The sequence below is a fragment of the Narcine bancroftii genome, chromosome 4 (assembly GCF_036971445.1).
Source record: "Narcine bancroftii isolate sNarBan1 chromosome 4, sNarBan1.hap1, whole genome shotgun sequence".
In the NCBI taxonomy this organism is placed as follows: domain Eukaryota; kingdom Metazoa; phylum Chordata; class Chondrichthyes; order Torpediniformes; family Narcinidae; genus Narcine; species Narcine bancroftii.
This window is the reverse complement of record NC_091472.1, coordinates 18,330,649-18,352,042: the sequence shown is the minus strand read 5'-3', so window position 1 is coordinate 18,352,042 and position 21,394 is coordinate 18,330,649. Positions and strand designations below refer to the sequence as shown.

At 42.1% G+C, this 21,394-nt stretch overlaps 1 protein-coding gene across 1 annotated transcript in view; it reads left to right on the top strand.

Annotated features, from left to right (window-relative positions):
* Positions 1 to 21,394, top strand: part of smyd3 (SET and MYND domain containing 3) — a 949,011-nt gene that overhangs the window by 259,996 nt on the left and 667,621 nt on the right. The window contains exon 3 of the mRNA XM_069930861.1: positions 15,635 to 15,742. Within this exon, the coding sequence (XP_069786962.1) occupies positions 15,635 to 15,742 (108 nt within the window). The remainder of the gene's footprint in view (positions 1 to 15,634; positions 15,743 to 21,394) is intronic.

The following is a 21,394-nucleotide window of genomic DNA, read 5'->3' as shown; positions in this document are numbered from 1 at the left end:
GGGGGGGAGGGGGGGGATAGGGTAGATGCAGGTAAGGTCTGAGTTGAGGGCAGAGAAGGGGAACTCATGTCTTTTAAAGAAGGAAGCTATCTCAGATGTTCTGGAATGGAAGACCTTAGGTAAGCTGCCAATATGTTAAAGGATCCATCAGAGCTCAAGGCCAGGGAGAAGATACACAAGCTGGAAAACCGGGACCTCTAGACTCAAGGAGAGTTTCTTTCTTGGTGTTATCAGGGCTATTTAATTGTTCTTAAAAAAAAAATGATTCCTCTGCACTGTTCAACTGAAATCTTCTCTGTTTCCTGCATTTTGACCAAATAACACTCTTTCACTGACTATAAAGTTCAAAGCTCAAATTTATTGTCGGAGTACACGACATCACATACAACCCTGAAATTCTTTTTCCTGCGGGCCAGGCAGAATTACCACTTATTAGTAGAGCAAAAAAACTGTACTCAAGAAAAGATACATAGTTAACATAGAAAGAAATGTAAACAAACTGACTGTGTAAATACAGAATATAAATATTCAATAATAAATAATGTGCAAAGTAAGAGTCCTTAAATGTGTCCCTGATTAAGTATGTCGTTGAGGAGTCTGATGGTGGAGGGGTAGCAGCTGCTCCTGAACCCGGTGGTATTAGTCCTATGGAACCTACACCTCTTTCCTGATGGCATCAGCGAGAACAGAGCATGTCCTGGGTGGTGTGGATCCTTGATGATTGCTGCTCCCCTCTTGTGGCAGCGTTGCACGTAGATTTTCCTGATAGTGGGGAGAGTTTTGCCAGTACTTATAATGGGCTGTGTCCACTACCTTTTGCAGGGAATCCACTCAGTGATAGGTGTCCCCACACCAGGCCGTGATGCAGCCAGTCAGCACATTGCCCACTACACATCTCGGGAAGGTTGCCAGACTTTCTGATGTCACGCTGAACTACTGCTATCTCCTGAGGAAGTAGAGGCACAGATGTGCTTTCTCTATTTTTTTTGAATATTTTATTTTTGATTTTCAAAGACTAATACAAATTCAAGCAAATGGTACAAATTGCTTCAACACCAATATGATATGCAGAGTCCGTTTTCATGTTGACTTTAGTATGTTGAGACTGGGAATGGTCCTGTGACTCCCAGGATTTTAAATTTGATCACCTTGTCTACCTCTGATTTCCCCTCAGTGATCACTGGATCATACACCTGGGTTTCCTTTCCTGAAGTCTACAATAGCTCCTTGGTTTTGGGAACATTGAGTGAGAATTTGTTGATAGTTCACCATTTGTTCAAGTTTTCCCTCCTGTATTCTGACTCTTCTCATGTACCTTTTCATACAGCCATTTGTAAATGGTGTTCTTGTTGTAGCGAACCACAGAGTCATAGTGAGTAGAGCAGGGGGATAAGTATGCATCCTCGTGGTGCTCCGGTACTGACGGAGATTGTGGAGATGTTCTTGCCAATCCTCACTGATTGTGGTCTGGAGGTGATGAAATCTAGGATCCAATTACACATTGGGGTATTGAAGTTCGGGTCTTGGAATTTGCTGATTAGTTTTGAGGGGATGATAGTGTCGAATGCCAAACTGTAATCAATAAAGAGCATCTTGATGTCTGCATCTTTGCTGTTCAGGGCTTTGTGAGATGGCACCTGCCGTAGACCTGCTGCTGCGGTGGGTCAGGACCTAATATGTTTCAAGGCCAGCCTTTCAAAGCAATTCATTGTGGGTGCCACTGGTCGGTTGTCATTTAGGTGGGTTACCACACTCTCTGGGGCACTGGTATGATTGAAGCCTGTTTGAAACAGGTGGGTACCATGTCTTGACAGCATGAGATGTTGAAGATTTTCATGAAAACATTGGCCAGTTGGTCAGCGCAGGTTTAAGTATTCAGCCCGGGTTCAGCTTTCCTACATTACACCTGCACTTTCGTTTGATTATTGCAATACCTGGTGTACTTGAGTATGGGCTGATTTGTACATAAAACAACAGTTTTCACTGTATAACTCAATTCAATATTTTCAAGGGTTCAGTTTAACATGCCATCTGACAGATGACAGAAGTAATATTGTAGGGCTGATGGAACTCTCTCTCTCTCTCTCTCTCTCTCTCTCTCATGGTGCTTAAATTCACATCCTTTTTTATTCCAAAATGAGAATACTGACTGCAGAAGCACAAATGATATATTGTGGATAGACAAACAAGTTTCTTTATTTGCTGTTGGTCCAGAGGAGCTGCAGATGTTTACAGTGGAACTTTGGCCAACACCTGCTGGTAATACTATTAAACACTGCTCTGAACTTCATTGGGAGACCAGAGACGCCATCTCTTTTGCTTTATCTCATTGTTATGGAGAAAGATAGGTCTGGATCCAGGGTTGAGATTTTTGATTGGAAAAAAGCTAATTTTTATGAGATGAGAATGGATTTGGAAGGTATGGATTGGGATAAATTGTTTTATGGGAAGGATGTAGAAGGAAAATTGAGAGCATTCAAAAGTGAAATTTTAAGGGTACAGAGATGGTTAGGATGAAAGGAAAGGTTAAAAGTTTTAGGGAGCCTTGGTTTTCAAGGGTTATTGGAAATATGGTTCAGAAAAAGAGAGAGGTGTACAAAAAGTACAGACAGCATGAAGTAAATGAAGTGTTAGAGGAATTGAAAGAATCTAAGAAGGAAATCAGAAAGGCCAAGAGGAGATATGAAGTTGCTTTGTCAAGTGGGGTAAAAATAAATCCAAAGGGTTTCTTCAGATATTAGGAACAAAAGGATAGTGAGAGTTAAAATTGGTCACGTAGAGAATGAGAGTGGACAGCTATGCGTGGAGCCAAAGGAGATCGGGGAGATTTTGAACAGTTTTTTTTCTTCGTGTTTATTAAGGAGAAGGATATTGATCCGTGTAAAGTAAGGGAAATAAGTAGGGAAGTTAGGGAAACGATGATGATTAAATAAGAGGAAGTACTGGAGCTTTTAAGGAAAATAAAGGTGGATAAGTCTTCAGGTCCTAGAGGGAGGTTACTGTAGAAATAGTAGGGGCTTTGATGGAGATATTTAAAATGTTATCAGTAATGGGAATGGTGGCAGAGAATTGGAGGGTAGCTCATGTAATTCCATTGTTTAAAAAAGGTGCTAGGAGTAAATCTAATATTTATAGACCTGTAAGTTTGATGTCAGTGGTGGATAAGTTAATTGAAAGTATTCTTAGAGATGGTATATATATTAATATTTGGATAAGTAGGGTTTGATTAGAAACAGTTAATGTGGATTTGTGAGGGAAAGATCATGTTTGACAAACCTTATTGAATTTTTTGAAGAGGTTACTGGGAAAGTTGCTGAGCGTAAGGCAATGGATGTTGTATATATGGACTTAAGTAAGGCCTTTGATAAGGTTCCTCAGGGAAGGTTAGTTGGTGCACCAAAGAAAAGGTACAAGGACTGCCTAAAGAAATCTCTTGGTGCCTGCCACATTGACCACCGCCAGTGGGCTGATAACGCCTCAAACCGTGCATCTTGGCGCCTCACAGTTTGGCGGGCAGCAACCTCCTTTGAAGAAGACCGCAGAGCCCACCTCACTGACAAAAGGCAAAGGAGGAAAAACCCAACACCCAACCCCAACCAACCAATTTTCCCCTGCAACCGCTGCAACCGTGTCTGCCTGTCCCGCATCGGACTGGTCAGCCACAAACGAGCCTGCAGCTGACGTGGACTTTTTACCCCCTCCATAAATCTTCGTCCGCGAAGCCAAGCCAAAGAAGAAGATAATTAGGTATTAACATTGACATAGTAAAATGGATTCAACAATAGTTGAATGGGAGATGCCAGAGAGTAGTGGTAGACAACTGTTTGTCAGATTGGAAGCCAGTGACTCGTGGTGTGCCTCAGGGTTCAGTATTGGGTCCATTACTGTTTGTCATATACATTAATGATCTGGATGATGGGGTGGTAAATTGGATTAGTAAGTGTGCAGATGATACTAAGATAGATGGAGCTGTGGATAGTAAAGGAGGGTTTCAAGGTTTTCAGAGGGATTTAGGCCAGTTAGAAGAGTGGGCTGAAAGATGGCAGATGGAGTTTAATGCAGATAAGAGTGAGGTGTAACATTTTGGTAGGGTTAATCAAAATAGGACATACATGGTGAATGGTGGGGCATTGAAGAGTGCAATAGAACAGAGGGATCTAGGAATAATTGTACATAGATCCCTGAAGGTGAAGTCACATCTGGATAGGGTGGTGAAGAAAGGTTATGGTATATTAGCCTTTATAAATCAGAGTATTGAGTATAGGAGCTGGGATGTTATGTTAAAATTGTACAAGGCACTGGTGAGGCCAAACTTGGAGTATTGTGTACAGTTTTGGTCACCAAAGTATAGGAAATATATCAACAAATTGGAGAGAGTGCAGAGAAGATTTACTGGAATGTTACAGAGTCTAAGTTATAGTGAAAAGTTAAATAAGCTAGGTTTTTATTCCTCGGAGCGTAGAAGGTTGAGAGGGGATTTGATTGAGGTCTTTAAAATTATTAGGGATATAGATAGATATTGATGTGGTGAGGCTTTTTCCCTTAATAAAGGGGGAGATGCAAACAAGAGGATGTGAGCTGTGAGCTAGGGGGCAAAACTTTAAAGAAAATTACTCAGAGAGTAGTGGGTATGTGGAATGAGCTTCCAGATGAAGAGGTGGAGTCAGGCTCGACGTTAGGATTTAAGGAGAAGTTGGATATATATACAGATAGGAAAAGAATGGAGTGTTACGGGTGGAATGTAGTCAGTGGGGTTAGGTGGGAGAATGGACTAGAAGGGCCAAGTTGGCCTGTTTCTTTGGTGTAATTGTTGTATGGCTATATGGTTACATCAAAACTGGCGCCATATACTCTCCAGAGTTTATGAGCAGTGCATCTGGGAATCGACTGGCATGTATTTGGGCACTTCCCCTGCCGTGTTTTTTTCATTTACACACGTGCGGAGCACAGAAACAAATATCTCTGTGATTTACAGATGTAAGGCAGCTGGTTAATAGTGCAGTCCTCCTTCAGAACAATTGCAAATCTTTCTGCACCTTTTAATCTTCCTTGCAAGCTTGTCTTGTGTTTTGAATGTTCCAATCAACTGTATGTTATTGCATTCTGCTCCATTTTCTCTTCTGAATCATCTCCTGGCTGTTTTTGAAAACATCAAATCTGTTTCAGATTTGGAATGATTGGCTCAGGAAACATTAGGCAATCCAATCCCTGTGGCCTGGCACCTGTCCAGCTCATTTTATGCGGGTGAATTGTGCAGTCTTTTATGGAAGTGGATGCGACAGATAGAGGAGAACTGTAAAGTTCTGGACTTTCTTTAACTGCTTCCGCTCCAGGATTCTTGTTTGAAAAGGCAGGCAGTGCCATCAGAGTCTAAGAATGTTCCTTCATTGCTTGGATTTTATTAACTCTGCTAATAGCACAGGTTGTAACAAAAATTTTGCATTTTCCAGCTTGTGGATTGACAGGAGTACTCAAGAAATTGAGATGTCAGAAATTTTGAAAATGTGGGTTTTTTTTAGCAAAGTTAATGAGTGAACAATTTAGATTCTGGCAATGACTGCAATATTTTCAAGTCAAAGGCTGCTCTCTAAGAAACACATCTTTATCTAATTTAAAGTATTTTATGTTACATTTTTAAAGAACAAAAAACATTGGAAGCATACACTGAACATAAAGCCCCCCCAAATCAAAATTAATGAGACCCCTGTTCCTGAAGTTTCTTTACCAGTCTCCACATCCTTGGTTCTGTTGTAGATAATGCACACCTGAGACCCGCCTTCCCTCTCTCCAATGGGGTTTTGTGCCTTTGTCTTCAACTCCAGCAATGTCGAAAAGCCTGATTCACAAAGATAAGTGGTTGTGAAAGGCAGGATCTTGGGGTAACTATCCGTCATTTCTGGCCAAAACTCAAAGATAGATGAAGTCTTAAAAACATCACTGCATCCAGAATTGCTCTGAAGAATAATGAATTAATCTTGCAGATCATCAGGAACTTTATTGACTTAAGAAGAAAGGGGTTTCTCACCAGTGCCAGTTTTTCTCAGCTGATTTCTTCTCCGAGGCATCTGAGATACGAGACAACTTCTTTTGCCACATCAGCATCCATTCCATTAATAACTACAGGTCGAGTATCCTTTATCCAAAATGCATGGGACCAGAAGTGTTTGGGACTTTGGATTTTTTCGGATTTTGGAACACCATTTAAAAAATGCTCTCATTCACTTAAAAATATGGGCATTCACATTACAATACAATATTTCTTTGGCTTGGCTTCGCGGACGAAGATTTATGGAGGGGGTAAAAAGTCCACGTCAGCTGCAGGCTCGTTTGTGGCTGACCAGTCCGATGCGGGACAGGCAGACACGATTGCAGCGGTTGCAAGGGAAAATTGGTTGGTTGGGGTTGGGTGTTGGGTTTTTCCTCCTTTGCCTTTTGTCAGTGAGGTGGGCTCTGCGGTCTTCTTCAAAGGAGGCTGCTGCCCGCCAAACTGTGAGGCGCCAAGATGCACGGTTTGAGGCGTTATCAGCCCACTGGCGGTGGTCAATGTGGCAGGCACCAAGAGATTTCTTTAGGCAGTCCTTGTACCTCTTCTTTGGTGCACCTCTGTCACGGTGGCCAGTGGAGAGCTCGCCATATAATACGATCTTGGGAAGGCGATGGTCCTCCATTCTGGAGACGTGACCCATCCAGCGCAGCTGGATCTTCACCAGCGTGGACTCGATGCTGTCGACCTCTGCCATCTCGAGTACCCATGCACAAAATAGCTGAAGTTGGCATATTTGAAAAATATACACTCAAATAATCCACTACTTGCGAACGCTACATCCTGTTCTCCGATCGGGATTTCTGAACTCTATTACATATTACCTTATGGGACCATGGACAAAATTTTTTTGGGTTTTTGCATCATTTCGGATTTCGGGTATTCAGGTAAGGGGTGCTGTACCTGTACTGCTGAAGAGATTCCAACATGGAAAAGTTCCCTCCTTCAGCCTTGTGTTTCCAGTTTTCAAGGTTTTGTATAAATGCATTGAGAGCATCAACAACTGGATGATAGTCGTGTCTTTGCCTGGCAATATGTTCAGTTTGATCAAAAATATCCACAAGGTGGGCAAGGAGAAATACCCACAGGTTTTCATCAAAGCAGGTTTCCAGTTCGTACTCTTTTTTTGCATCTTCAAAAACAACTGCAACTCTTCTCGTAGTTCAAACACTCGTGCCACAAAATTTTTCCTGTTGACAGTGTTAGGTCTGCTTTGTTCATGAATGAGTGAGACAAACACCAGGCTGAGTCGAAATCAGGGTTCTTTGTTCTTTATTACCGGATTGTAACACTTGCGACCAACCAGGTTAGTCGGAGAATGCATTCTGCCGTTATCAGCAAAATGGTGATTTTTTATACCCTTGGATACATGCTTAGAACATCATCATATCATTACTTGTCCAATGACTAAAACTGTTGCTATCCTTTCCCTGCTAGCTTCCTGCCTCTCAATCCATCAATGTCTCTCTTATCTTGTAAGTACAAGGATGCATTCACATCTTGTTACTGCCCCGTACATTCCCATCTCATGATGTTTTACCTAACAGGAGTACAGGGACACCTCCCCTTCTTGTTACAGCCTTGTACAGGGTAACTCCCTACACATTCCCATCTCATGATGTTTTACCTTACAACAGCCAACACACTTTGGTGTCGTAGAGCAGATTCTTTTGCTCTGAATCCAAATAAGTCAAGTCACCTTTATTTATCATTCACAGTATGCTCACAAGGTAAAGGTGAAATTGTGTTTCTGCATGGAGCATATTTACATAAATATAAGTTAGAATAGAAGTTAAACACATTAAAATATTAAGACATATACAGTAAAAGTCCACGGTACCCTATATTCTGGTACCCCTATACCCTATATATTCTGGGAATTCAGGAGCCTGATGGCTTGGGGGAAAAAAATGTTGCCCAATCTAGACGTAAGGGCCCGAGTGCTACGGTATCTCCTACCAGATGGCAGAAGGAAGAACAGTTTACATGAGGGGTGTGTGGAGTCCTTCACAATGTTTATTGCCCTTTGCCTGCATCAAGTGTGGTCGATTCCTTCATGATAGGAAGAGATTCCCAATGATCTTTTCCGGATACTTTGCATAATTAGCAGACATACATACCCGGTCTGTTAGTTTATGTTTAATTTATTTCTATAGTGTCGAATGCGTCCTTGAATGTTAAAGGTTATTCATTTGCTCGCAGTAGCCAAGTAAATGTCATATATCCTGCAGTCAAGCAATCCATCCAGGGTAAATCTTTGATGAAAGTTTTTGTCAAAATAATTTATATCCAATTTTAGAGGAGAAATACATCATGTGCCTTACCCTATAGACATGAGTCTCTTGAGTCTTGACTGAAGAGAAGAACAACCAGCAGTAAGAAGAGAGAAAACACACACTTCTGAATCAGTCTGAATCTGTCATGTGTGGAGGACTGATAGGAACTGTGACTGAGTGCTGAGGGCCAAGCCGCTTATATTGAGAGACGGCCAGACCTCAGTGGCAGATTGCTCTCCGCCCCACCCAAGTCACCCGGGAGGATGAGACATGACCTCAGAACCGCCCTAAACTCAGTGTGTTGGGAGGTCTCTGTGGCCCACATAAAAACACACTGGGCTCACCAGAGGGCAACGGCCTACTGGGAACCACTGATTTATAACAATAAACTGCTGGTGGATTTACATTTTAATAAAGAAAGGAACAAGGGGATGGGTGACACATTCTTAGTAGAGCAAAGGATTGTATTGATTTCCTGTAGAAACCTGGGTCATCATTAGTTAAGTTTAAAGTTAGAACCATTTTATTTGGAGGTAGCTTCTTCCTCAAAAGTTAATTTCAGCCGAATCTTGGCAGGAAGAGAGACCACACCTGTGCATCTCTTTCATATAAGATTTCTTGCATATTGATGGAATCGAGGCATTTGAAGACCATGAAGGAAACTGGAGTTGAGGTAAAATATCAGCCGTGGTGAAGCAGACATGAGCAAGTGAGGTAGCAACTCCAGCTTTTGCTTATGTTCTTACATTCAATGGACTGGCCATGGAGAAACAAGTCTCAGTTCAGGGGCTTGAGTAGAAAAACCTAGGCTGCCATCCATCGCAGTTTTGTCTGATCTTGGCTGTGATGTTAAATCTGCTCACTTGGGGTTACATAAAACCCAGACCTTCAAACTGAAGGGTGTGTATCCCCAATGCATTATGCCCCGCATCGGACTTGTCAGCCACAAACGAGCCTGCAGCTGACGTGGACATTACCCCTCCATAAATCTTTGTCCGTGAAGCCAAGCCAAAGAAAGATGCAATTAAAAAATAATTCCTACCTTTTATTCAGCAGTTATAATTAGAGTGGAAAATATGGATGCAAGTGAGGGGTGATGTGCAGAGGAAACCGGACTTTGTGCAGTAGAAAGATCAAAATGCAGATTATGAATATCTGGTAAAAGAGCAAGTTCAAGTTTATTGTCATCTGATCAGACAAGAACAACCTCAAAGCATTCTTCAGTCCTCGATGCAAAAATATGCAAACACACAACCAGGCATAGCACACATGCTGACAAAAATACAGATGCAGGATAATTATTCCAATGTATAAATAATTATTGTTTAGTACTGTAAATATAAGAGTCTTGGATGGTTTGTGTGAGCAGCTCCTTTGGTCCTTCAGCATTCTCACTGCCTGTGGGAAGAAGCTGTTTCTGAGCCTGGTGGTGCTGGCTCTGATCCTCCTGTATCTCTGTCCCGACGGGAGTAGCTGAAAGAGCAGGGTGGCAGGGGTCCTCAATTTTGCTTTTTACACAGCCACTTCATTCCGGGATATTTGCAGCTTTTTTTTAATGCTACGTCTGCTGTGTAAAAAGCACCGACATGGAATGGGGACTCATTCCAGTCCCGGCTTTTATTCTGCCAGCAGAGGTCATAACAGCGCTGTCTGTGTAAAAGGGCAATCTGGCATTCCATGACAAACTTGGGTAAGGATGGGTATGTGTACCGTATTTTTTTTAGAGTATCTATGGACAAAACATGCAAGTATATTTGGTGTGGAGGAACGCTGAGAGTTTGCTGTTAAGGTTTGGATTAGTAAGAGATTACTTAAAGTGGTATGTGAATGGAAAGAAAAAATTTGAAAACCACTGTTTTAATTGTACCGAATTGACTCGTTATGTGCACGGTGTCAGAACTCCAAAGGAAATGGGCCAATGACAATTTTTCTTAAGCAAAATATTTCAGTAACAATTGGATCTAAAGCGGTGGTTCTCAACCTTCCCTTCCCACGCACATACCATCTTAAACAATCCCTTACTAATCGCAGAGCACCTATGGTATAGGGATTACATAAGGTGGTTTATGAGTAGAAAGAAAAATTTTGAAATCCACTGCTATAGATCAATACTTACAGTAGATTTTCCCCTGCTCTTTTATAAATTGTTTGTGTCTATGTTTATTAAATTGTGCGCTTATTTTCCCACGCTCTTTTATAAATTGTGTGTATGTCTTCTTAAATTATGCGCTTATTTTCCCATGCACTTCTATTAATTCTTGTGTGTCAATAAAAGTAACATCTGATTGCAAACCCTTGTGTCCAGACTTGTCTCACAAACCTGACACTTTCTCAACATAACAATGTCCAATGCAGGGACCGACAATGGGCCGCCGAGAGAGTCACCTTAAAGCTCGCCAACATCCCCCAATGATAGACAGTAGAGATGCTAGTAAGCTACACAGCGACGATGATCACTGTTGGCGTTACTCACCTTATTACCCTAATTTTAACTTCGCTTATAAGAACGGGGGGAAAAAAGTGGGTCTAACATGCCATCAAATGCAGTATGTTATACTTGACACTAGACACCGACGCTGTTGTTTTACACGTCCAGCCTCTTTTGGTCCCGGAATGCTGGCTTGCTGTGTAAAAAGACACACTAACCTGGCATTATGCCGGCTTTGTCTGGTTCAGTGTAAACAACCAAAGCCGGCTTAATGCTGGGTCTTACTTACGGCAATATCATGGGATTTCTGTGTTTTAAAAAAAAAAGATTTTGTATGTTCTGTTTGGATAACAATCCCAGTAGATCACGTCGATTGGAGGTGGGGCTTGGGGGGGAGCGGAGGGAGACCCCAGTGATCCCCTTTGCTACTCGTATGGTTCTGATTGACCTCCAAACCAGTTTTCTATAGCAACCTTTCCACACTGTGATGCAGGGTTATTATTCCCAGTATTCTGGTCAACATATATTGCTCAATCATCCCATATGAAGACAATTATTTGGTTGTTATCTCATTGTTTATTTTTGCGGGATTTGGCAGTGTGCAAATTGATCATCATGTTTTTTCATGAAACTGACAAAAAATACAGCTTTGTTGGCTGTAAAGTGAGCTTGGACTTGAGTCACTTTTTAAATGCTTTACTTCTTGAGCACCTTATTTTCTTTATTTCTTGACAAAAAACGAGCACATGGATCAGGATAAGTGGAGGAGCACACAAACCAGCAAATACATTTGAATATTGCCACAGGTGGTGGAGGATCCAGACTGGGAATAATGCTGGGAGTGAAAGGCGTAGAACAAAGAACATCACAGGCCTTTGTGCTGATCTTTATAAACCTACTCGATAAACTAAACCTTCCCTACTGCACACCCATAACCCTCTATATTTCTTGCTTCTATGTGCCTGTCTGGATTATTTCAAATGTTCCCACTGTACCAGCCTCCACCACCAACCTGACAATGCATTCCAGGCACCCACTACTTTCTGTATATACAAACTTACCCCTGACGTCTCCCCTAAATTTTCATCCCTTCACCTTGCCCATTCTACTACCGTGTCAAAACAACACAGTAGCCCAGCATTGTTTGGTTCAGTGTAAACAAGCAAAGCCGGTTAAATGACGGGTCTTCTTTATGGCAGTCTTGTGGGATCTCTATGTAAAAAGGGCTAATCTATTCTAATAATTGATTTTTGGGCGGAAACTCCAGGTTTCCAACATGAATGTGGCTGTGAGAGAAAACTTTATACCAACTGCTCTCAGGTCACTTTAAACGTGTTTTATTCGAAAAAGTAACATTTGTGTTGAATGAGTTTCTTATGCAACTTCTGGCAATAAATCTTCAGCCAGGGAAGAAATCCAGATGACATTGCAAAACAATTGAAAAGGCTTTTGAAAGGCCCCCAATAATGTCCAGGGACAGGGGCTCATAATCTACAAGATTTTGTCTGCTCATTTTCTATGCAGACCAATATGTTATTTCCTTCATTATGTTCTTTTATTTTCTGCCTCTTGTTCAGAAGATCATTAACATCCTCAGCACTAACTGCATTTTCCTTGATATTGATCTGTTTAAAATGCTCTCAGTGACTCTCCAGCCCTCTTCACCATCCCTGCAAAAGACATTTTTTTTGTCACCTCAGCTCTAATTGGACAGCTACTTATTTGAAGATTCTCCATCAAGCTTCAGAATGAAATGGGATCCCTTCCATTCTTCTTAATCCAAGAGAGGATAACCCTGCTTGTGTTATCTTCCCTTGTACGATTCCCCCACCATAATATTGCTGTTCCTATTCATAGATTCCTGGGAATCTATCTGACAAACTACTGTTGCGCTGCATCTGTGGCAGATATATCCTTGCGGGGGAGACCAGGTCTGGGCGGTATGCAGCGGTTAGCGCAATGCCTTAATGCGCCAGCGATCAGGACCGGGGTTTGAATCCCACGTTGTTTGTAAGGAGTTTGTACACTCTCCCCGTGTTTGAGTGGGTTTTCTCTGGGCGTTCCAGTTTCCTCCCACCGTTCGAAATATACTGGGGGCTGTAGGTTAATTGGATGTAAATTGGGAGACATGGACTCGTGGGAAAAGATGGCCTGCTTCTGTGTTGCATGTCTAAATTTAAAAATTGTTTAAATTTAAATTTTAAATTTTAAATTTAAGATTAAAAAAAGACTCAGGAAATATCAAAATTGTTTCTAACCTGTCAAGCTGAAGGGTTCTAGAGGAAAATTACAACTGCAGCTAAATTCAAAGCAGAGAGCTCAGCAATAACAAGTTGCCCAGGCTGGTTCTCAACCATGTGAAAATGGTGGCATTGCTACAGTTGCTGCAATGGCTTTGCTGCCCATGGTGAGGATCCAGGAGAATGGAGAGCAGAGACAGTGCTCCTCCGAGGGGTCCATGCCCAAGATGGCAGTGCCAATAATTGACAGCAGCCCAGGAGGGGTGCACCTGATTAATGGCATTCCCAAAGAAGGGCTCAGGCCTGCAATGTTGACTGCTTTTTGCTTTCCGTGGGTGCTGCGTGACCTGCTGAGTTCCTCCAGCACTTTTGTGCACTGCAGAAGTCCCCAGTATCTACCTGCTCTTGATTTCCTCATATTTTTGTTCCAAGTTTGCAGAGCTGTGGAAGTTAATCAATAACGAAATATTTTCTGGCAGACCAGCCTCTGCCGCCCAAATAGATCCATTTGACCAATTAACCTACAAAGCCTGTACGTTTTTGGAGGGTGGGAGAAAACTGGAGCACCCAGAGAAAACCTATGCAAGTTACATGGAGGATGTACGAAATCCATACAGACAGCGCCGGATTCGAACCTGGGTCACTGGCGCTGTTATAGGGTTGCGCTAACTGTGCCACCAAATCATCTCCACCATTCTTTATTGGATCTACCAAATAGTACTTCGTGACCCTGCTGCACAATTCCAATATTTAATCAAGATTAAAATGTAATAAGATTATTGAGTCCATTAAATACTTACTATCTAACGAGGACAGATCTGTGCTCTGGTGACTTGAGTGTTTATCTGACACTAGGTTAAACAATAGATGTTCCTTCCTGCACTTTTCATTTAGTGCTGAATCAGGGTGTGATAGTACAGATTCTATCACCAATGTGTATATGTACAGATGGTAGTGTAGGATGACTGTGATTGGCTGAGAGTGTAGCCACACCTACTGGCAGGTCTTAAAGGATTGCTCCTAGCCAGACCAGGTCATTCTGGACTGGTTGACCTACTTGTGATAGGCTCCAGTCTTTTAGTTAATAAAAGCCTTGGTTTGGATCAACGTCTTTGGTTCTCTCGACGCGCTCTGCAACCAGTACAGTTTGTGAAAGCCGTATGTTGTGCAGTGTATGAAAAGAGAGAACTTCAATTGCAAAGTTTGCCACCAGTTTTCAACAGTCAGTTTCAGCATGGCGTTCTCCATCAATCTTTTGCAACATTTTTGGCTCTGCCACAGTTTAGTTTCGCAGGTGTTATTTTTCGGTCAGCTTCTTTTTTCATGAAAGCCCCAGAAATGCTTTTGGGCCCTGCCCAGGTGCTCTTGAAAAAAGGCTATCACGAAAGACTGGAAACCTGCAGTGCAGGTAAATTCCTATGTCTGCTCTGCATGCTCCCGTGGTCTGAAGATCATCTCCTTGAGTATAGAATTTGGAAGATCTTGATAATGTGGTAGCAGGCAGTAGACTAAGATGTGGCAGAGATCAGCTACCTGGAATGACCCTGAGGTTAGGAATCTGAGAATGGGTTGTGATCCTGAGCTCATGCACACAAAGGCACAAATTAAGATCAGGAGTAGGCCAACTCCCCCTCCAACTTTCAGTTAGATCCTGGCTAATCTGATTGTAACCTAAACTCCATGTGCCCAACTACCCCTGCTAATCTTTCACCCTTTTGCTTAGTAAGAACCTATCTACCTCTGCCTTAAAAATAGGCATGAATAAAGCATCGAGACAGGCATGCAGCTGTATTTGAGGTTACAGTATTACGGGTAATGTGGTTTTAAGGGAAATAGAGTTGTTAGAAGCCTTGTTGACCTGACAGTAAATAAGAACACTTGTTTTTCACATGCAAAAATCTTTCTGCGGATGAATTTTGCTTGTTATACTGCCTTTGACGTCATTTGCTGAAAAATGAAGAGATGAAAAATGTAGTGATGAGAAGAATGAAAATTTTACTGAAAAATGAAGAGATGAATTTTCTGACAGGTGTGTGCTGACAGAAGTGTGCGCAGAATTGTTTCCTAATGATCTAATTTTTAATTCTGCAGTTTTTTTTGTGGCGTAGTGCAAATAAACAGGCTGCTTGGTATTAAAAGAAATACCATCTGCAAATTATTAAACTTATGCTGAGTATGTTTTAGGGCTGTAAAACCCCTGTTGTCTGGAATTCAAGCAACCGGCAGCCTCAAGCAACCGGCTAAACAAAATTGCGTAAAATAAATAGGCAAAAAATACAGAAGATTAAAATGAGCCTTTCTCGCCATTAGTTCACCAAAACACACAACATTGAATCTCAAGCAACCAGAGAATTCACTTATCCGCCAACCACCAATCCCCATTGGTGCCGGATACCAGGGTTTTACTGTATTTCTATTGCTGAATTGTAGTTGACTCTTCGGCTCTCATTCCTTCCAATTAATTTTGTTGGATCTGTGAGGGAGTGGGGTCTCTCTTGCTTATCCAAATTCTCAAGAAAGTTTCTTGCTGAAATATATTTTTTCTTCCCAGAATCTGACCAGTACACTTTTTTGTGATTCCAATTAAATGCATTCACCTGGGCTGTTTACAGTATTTTTCACCTTGAATCTGTTTTTTTCCCCCCAGAAACTAGCCTGGTCTGAACACAAGCGTGAATGCAAGTGTTTGAGAAGCATCTACCCTCGTGTTCCAACTGATATGGTGAGGCTTGTGGCAAGGATAATCTTCAAATTGGTAAGTTGATGGAGCATGGAGAGTTGGTTGAATTTAATATTATAGAAGGTTTAGCACATTTGTGCAGGGATTCAAATGTAATATTGAATTAAGGCATGGAAGGAATATTCCTTCTGTATACCCTGATCCAGTCACCTCTGGTCATTAACAGACACGTTATTCCATGGCCCACTCAAGTTTCTTGTTCTTTATGAAAAGAATGCACAATTGTAGTTGCAGTAAAACCCTTGGTATCCGGAATTCAAGCTACCAGCCGCTTCAAGGAACCGGCAAAAATATCGAGGAAAATAAACTTAAAAAATTAAAATAAATAAGAATAAAATAAGTAAAAAATACGGAAGTTTAAATTTGTAAAAGCCAATGTTCTCTGAAATAACTCATAAGCATTTGGTGACGATGGGAACAGATATTTAGCCAGTGCTGTACCTTGGTCGTGCTTTGCTCATAGCAGCTGTTTGATTGTGTTTCAATCAAATGGCGTCACCCAAGATGAAGAGTGAGTTTTGATGCCGCTCGCCGTTGGGGTGACTCTCTTAAAGTGGCTCCTGCTTCACAATCTGTAAACTTGGGGAGAAGGTGTGTTAATTATCTGTAATGTTATTGTTTGACTTTTGGGCGGCTCCGTGGAGGGGGAGGAACCTGCAGATGTAGCAACAGTTAAATGTTTTCAAAGAATGTGACTGAAAATAAAGTAAAATGCTTTAAAGTTTATATATTCATGCATGCAAAGTTTGTTCAGTCTAAGTACAGTGTAGTATTTTTGTCTTTTAAACTGTTTATTCTTAATGCCGGTGTATAGTTGGGCACTGTAAGAGTAAGTCTCAAGCAACCGGAAAATATACTTATCTAGCATCTATCAATCCCGATAGGTGTTGGATGTGTTATTATGCATGTATAATAAATAACTACATTTCCCAGTAGGCAATATGCATGGTTTGTGCAGGAACAAAATGTAGACCATGACAGACGTTGAGTACGATGTTGTTTCAAGCAGCTCGAAAAATAAAGTTGTTTAAGCGTTAAAACCATGCAAGGTTGTTCTTCTTCAAGGAACAAACCTAACGTGTGTCAGAAGTGTGAAAAGACAATAGATGTCATGGATAAGTTAAGTCCTCCCACACCAATGCAGTTTACTAGCAATCTAACGGATAATTGGAAACATGTCAAACAGCGATTCAACATTTATTTAGAGGCTGGTGGAGCAGGAGAGACTGATGAAAAATGGAGAGCATCTATGCTTCTACATGAGATGGGTGAAGATGCTGTAGACAGCCGCTTTTATTGGCTGTCTGCAACTACTGTACTCGCTATGATGCGATTGCGCAAGTCCCCGCAAAGCGCACTAGTGGAAAAAGGAGACAAAGCTTGGTTGGTGGCATTTTCAGGGGCTCCTGTTATAAATTGCATTTGTGGAATTTAACAGTAAAGCGATCGTCAGAGGTTGCTGTTTGGTGTTGTCTGGTTATTCGATGCATCAACAAACATGATGTCAGAGTCTGAATCTGAAGCCTTCAAGTGAAAAGTGAGTAACTAACACCATGTTTGCAACATCTTTGTGACTGCGCCATAATGGCGGATGGATTCAGAAGGCCTGACCCGCTTGTGTTTGAAGGCAATGTGGCTGAGAATTTGTATGTATTCAAACAAGAATATGATATTTACATTGTGGCAATACATAGTGATAAGTCTGCCCGATAAGTCTGCTTGACACTGAGTAAATCTGTGCACTTGGAGCTTTGAAAAACTCATTCATTAGAGACAGAATAGTTAGTGGAATTCCAGATAACGGACTCAGAGAAAGACTGTTGCGTGAAAAAGATTTGACACTGGAAAAGGCTGTGAATATGTGTAGGACAGCAGAGACCACACGAGCACAAGCTAAGAAGCAGCACAGGATAGTCACAGCAGTGCAGGCGAGCACCAGGAGTTTCCCAAAGCTACAACAAAGCAAAGAGGTGGGCTCAAATATCAAATGCAGCAGGTGCAGAGGTAGACATATTCCAAAGATGTGTCCTGCCTCTGGAAAGTCCTGCAATAAAAATGTGAGAAGAGGGATCATTATGCAAAGTGTGGTAAAACAGGGGCTACCAAGAGAAAGGTGCACACAGTGGACGAAGAAATGGAGGAATTCTTTGTGGATTCACTACAGACTGTTGTCGCTGCTGGTAAAATGGAACGGATCATTCCAGTGACTGTGAATGAGACAGCAATTCCATTTAAGATCAACATCGGAACCAGGTGAATCTGTCATCTATGGACGATTATAAGACCCTCACCATAAAGAGCAAGATTTATCCAGTGAAGTTAAAAGTGACAGGCTACATTGGAGAGAACATTCTACTAAAAGGTAACCTTCAAACACCAAGGGCAGCATCTAAAGCCACCACCACTGATAGTAGAAAAGAGAGTACAGCCAATATTAGGTCTGAGTGCATGGACAATTTTAATTTTGACTGAGGAGAGGACTGAACCTAATACAGGGGATTTGACAGCTGCTAGGAGCTATAATAGCTCTGGGCTACCACTAGGGGACCTTGACAACTGTCAAAGCATGGGAACTACATGGTGGAAGTCTGTGGTCTTGCAGGAAAGAAGTTGTTAACCTCTCTCCACCAATGGGGAGAGCAGGAGGCACGCGTTGAGCAGTTTAAAAAGCCCAGCGTGCTGGTTTTGAAGAGGTTGGACTGCAGGCAGTTGGTCTGACTGTGTGGGCTCACTCGGCACTGTTGTCCTGACAGCAATTTGGAGAACTCTGATACCCAGAGTGTGTATGGGACTGACCAGTGCCTCTCCTGTCCCCTTTCAAGAGGAGGACTTCAAGGGACCACTCAAGCCAGGGTGTCCAAAGGAGGGGACTTGTGTGACAGAGGTCACTTGTTCACCCTAAAGGGGGGTTTGAAAGACTCGTGTGACAGGCCACTTGGTAACCCTAAGGAGGGCTTTGAAGAAGTGAACCTTGTGTGGTAACTAGGAGGTCACTGTGAAAATTCCCAAGTGAAAGAAGTAAAAGTGGCTGAAAGAAGTAAAAGTGGCTGTTGCCACTTTGAACCTCAAGGCAGTCCCGTGTTCTCCTGAGAGGGTTGAAAGTCTATAGGGACCACAGTCATCGGGATACAGCCTCAAACTAAAAGACCAGAGGGCAAGGAAACAAATTATCCCAAGCTTGGAGACTAGATCCGTGAGCTGATCCTTCTTGACTGATTGACTTGGGGGGTTTTGTTTTGGGGAACTTTTAGTGACTTTTCTGGGCATTTGAGCTTGGACTGAGTTCTTACCCCCACATACGCTGTATGACAATCCATTGTTTGTATGGAGTTGCCATTAAGGCTGGTGTTAAGTTTATTGAGTTAATTCTATTATTGTTAGTTTGTTAATAAATTTCGTGTTAAACTTAACCCATTTGTTTATGTGTCTCTCAATTGTTGCTGGGGAGTGTAACAATGTGAAGAGCTCAACCTGGTGAGAAGAGTTTTCATAGTAGCCCAGAGCCTGAAGATAAGCACACAATACTCATGCAAGAGTATGCAGATGCCTTTGAGGGGTTTGGATGTTTACCTGGTGTACACAAGATCCACATAGATGAGACAGTGACTCCTGTTGTCCATGTATCCAGGAGACTTCCATTTCCACTTAGAGACAAACTTAAACAAGAACTAGCAGGCACGGGCTGGATGAAAGTCATCCAGTAAATTGAAGAACCTACAGATTGTGTTATTTCATTGGTCATCGTGTAAAAGAAAAATGGAGCATTGCATACAAGTCTGGACCCAAGAGATCTCAATAAAGCCATCAAGAGAGAGCATTTTAAATTGCCGATACGGGAGGAAATCATGTCCCAGTTTGCAGGTGCCAAGTGGTTTAGCAAGCTCAACGTGTCATTGAGGTTTTGGCAGATGAAGCTGAATGAGGCAAGTTCGATATGCAATACTCCACAAGGAAGATATCGCTTTCTTCAGCTACCATATGGGATCTTGTCTGCACCAGAAGTCTACCAGAAAACCATCCACATGATCTTTGAAGGTACACCTGGAAATGAGACCATGATGGATGACATCATTGTCTGGGGGTCCACCAAGAATGAACATGATACATGACTAATGCAAGTGCTTGACATGAAATGGAATTAAATAAAGAGAAATTTGAGTTTGGCATAAAGACACTGACCTTCATAGAAGATGCCATATCTGAACAGGGAGTGAAGCCTGATCCAAGAAAGACATAAGCCATTGAGAATTTTGTGAGGCCCAAAAACAAAAAAAGGAGGTAAGACTTTCTTGGGGAATGAGACTTACCTGGCTAAGTTCATCCCTCGTCTGTCGACTGTGTCAGCACCACTTAGATCACTCTTGAGCAGAAAAATAAGTGGATCTGGATCCACGAACAAGAAGAGCCTGTACTAAAATTTTATGATCCAGATAGGTGCACCAGGATCTCATCTGATGCATCCTGACATGGCCTTGGAGCAATACTACTGCAGCAGCATGAGGACACATGGCAATCTGTGGCCTATGCATCAAAGGCTTTAACAAGTGCAGAAGCCATTAATGCACAGATAGAGAAAGAATTTTTTGCCAGCACTTATGCATGTGAAAGTTTCCACCAATACATTTATGGACAAGCTCTCAAAGTGGAGACAGACCATAAACCACTGGTCTCAATTATGTCCAATTATGTCCAAACCACTGAGTGACTGTCCCATGAGAATGGGACACCGCATGTTGATAAGGCAGCAGAAACACGATGTGAAAATGATCTACACACCAGGAGAATACATGTTTGCACTGGTGCACTGTTGACATAAAAGAAAAGAGCGGCCAAGAGGCTAATGTGGAGATACAAACCCATGATGACATGGTTATCACCTCCTTTTCATATCCCGGGATAGAAAAGAGCAGATCAGGAAAGCAATAGAGACAGATGAAACAATGAAAGAGCTCAAAGATACAACACAGAAAGGATGGCCAGCAGCCAAGTCTGACTTGGCATTGGGTATTCGTGATTACCGGTATTGGGTATGCAGGGATGAACTGTCAGTTGTGAAAGATATGGTCTTCAAAGGGAACAGGCTTGTGATTCCAGTATTTACTTTGTGACAGAGTATATAGAGGTGTTTGGGAGATAAATTGGGAAAGGTTTGTTAGAGCAGGTCACACACAAACACTTTAAAACACACAGTTTTTGTAAGAGTGCTCAGTCTCATGATGGACTGTTATTAGCAAAAGGCAACAAATGTAACAACATGCAGTGGAAGCTTTGTCTGGAAAAGAGAATTTACTGTCTGGAAGGTCATGTGATCTTTGCAGGCAGAGAGCAGAAAAAAAACAGGCTTTGCTCTCAGAGTTGGAGGGAGTGAGGGAGAGAGGAGAGAGAGAGAGAGAGAGAGAGAGGGGGACGGGCGGGCGGGCGGAAGGGCAGGCGGACGGACAAGCTGGCAAGCTTTGGAAGACGACCTGGTCAAAGGAGAGGAGTGACTGTCGGCGTTTTCCTTGGAATTGGAGAAACAGAAAGGAACTCCATGTGAGCTGAAAGAAAGAGGTTATCATCTGGAGAACCCTGAACGGAGAAAGTTTTGTCAGCAAGACACTGGAGTGGCTGATTAAAAAGGAATCAGTTGTGGATGTCCTGGAATGAGAAAACTCTCTCTCTGAAAAC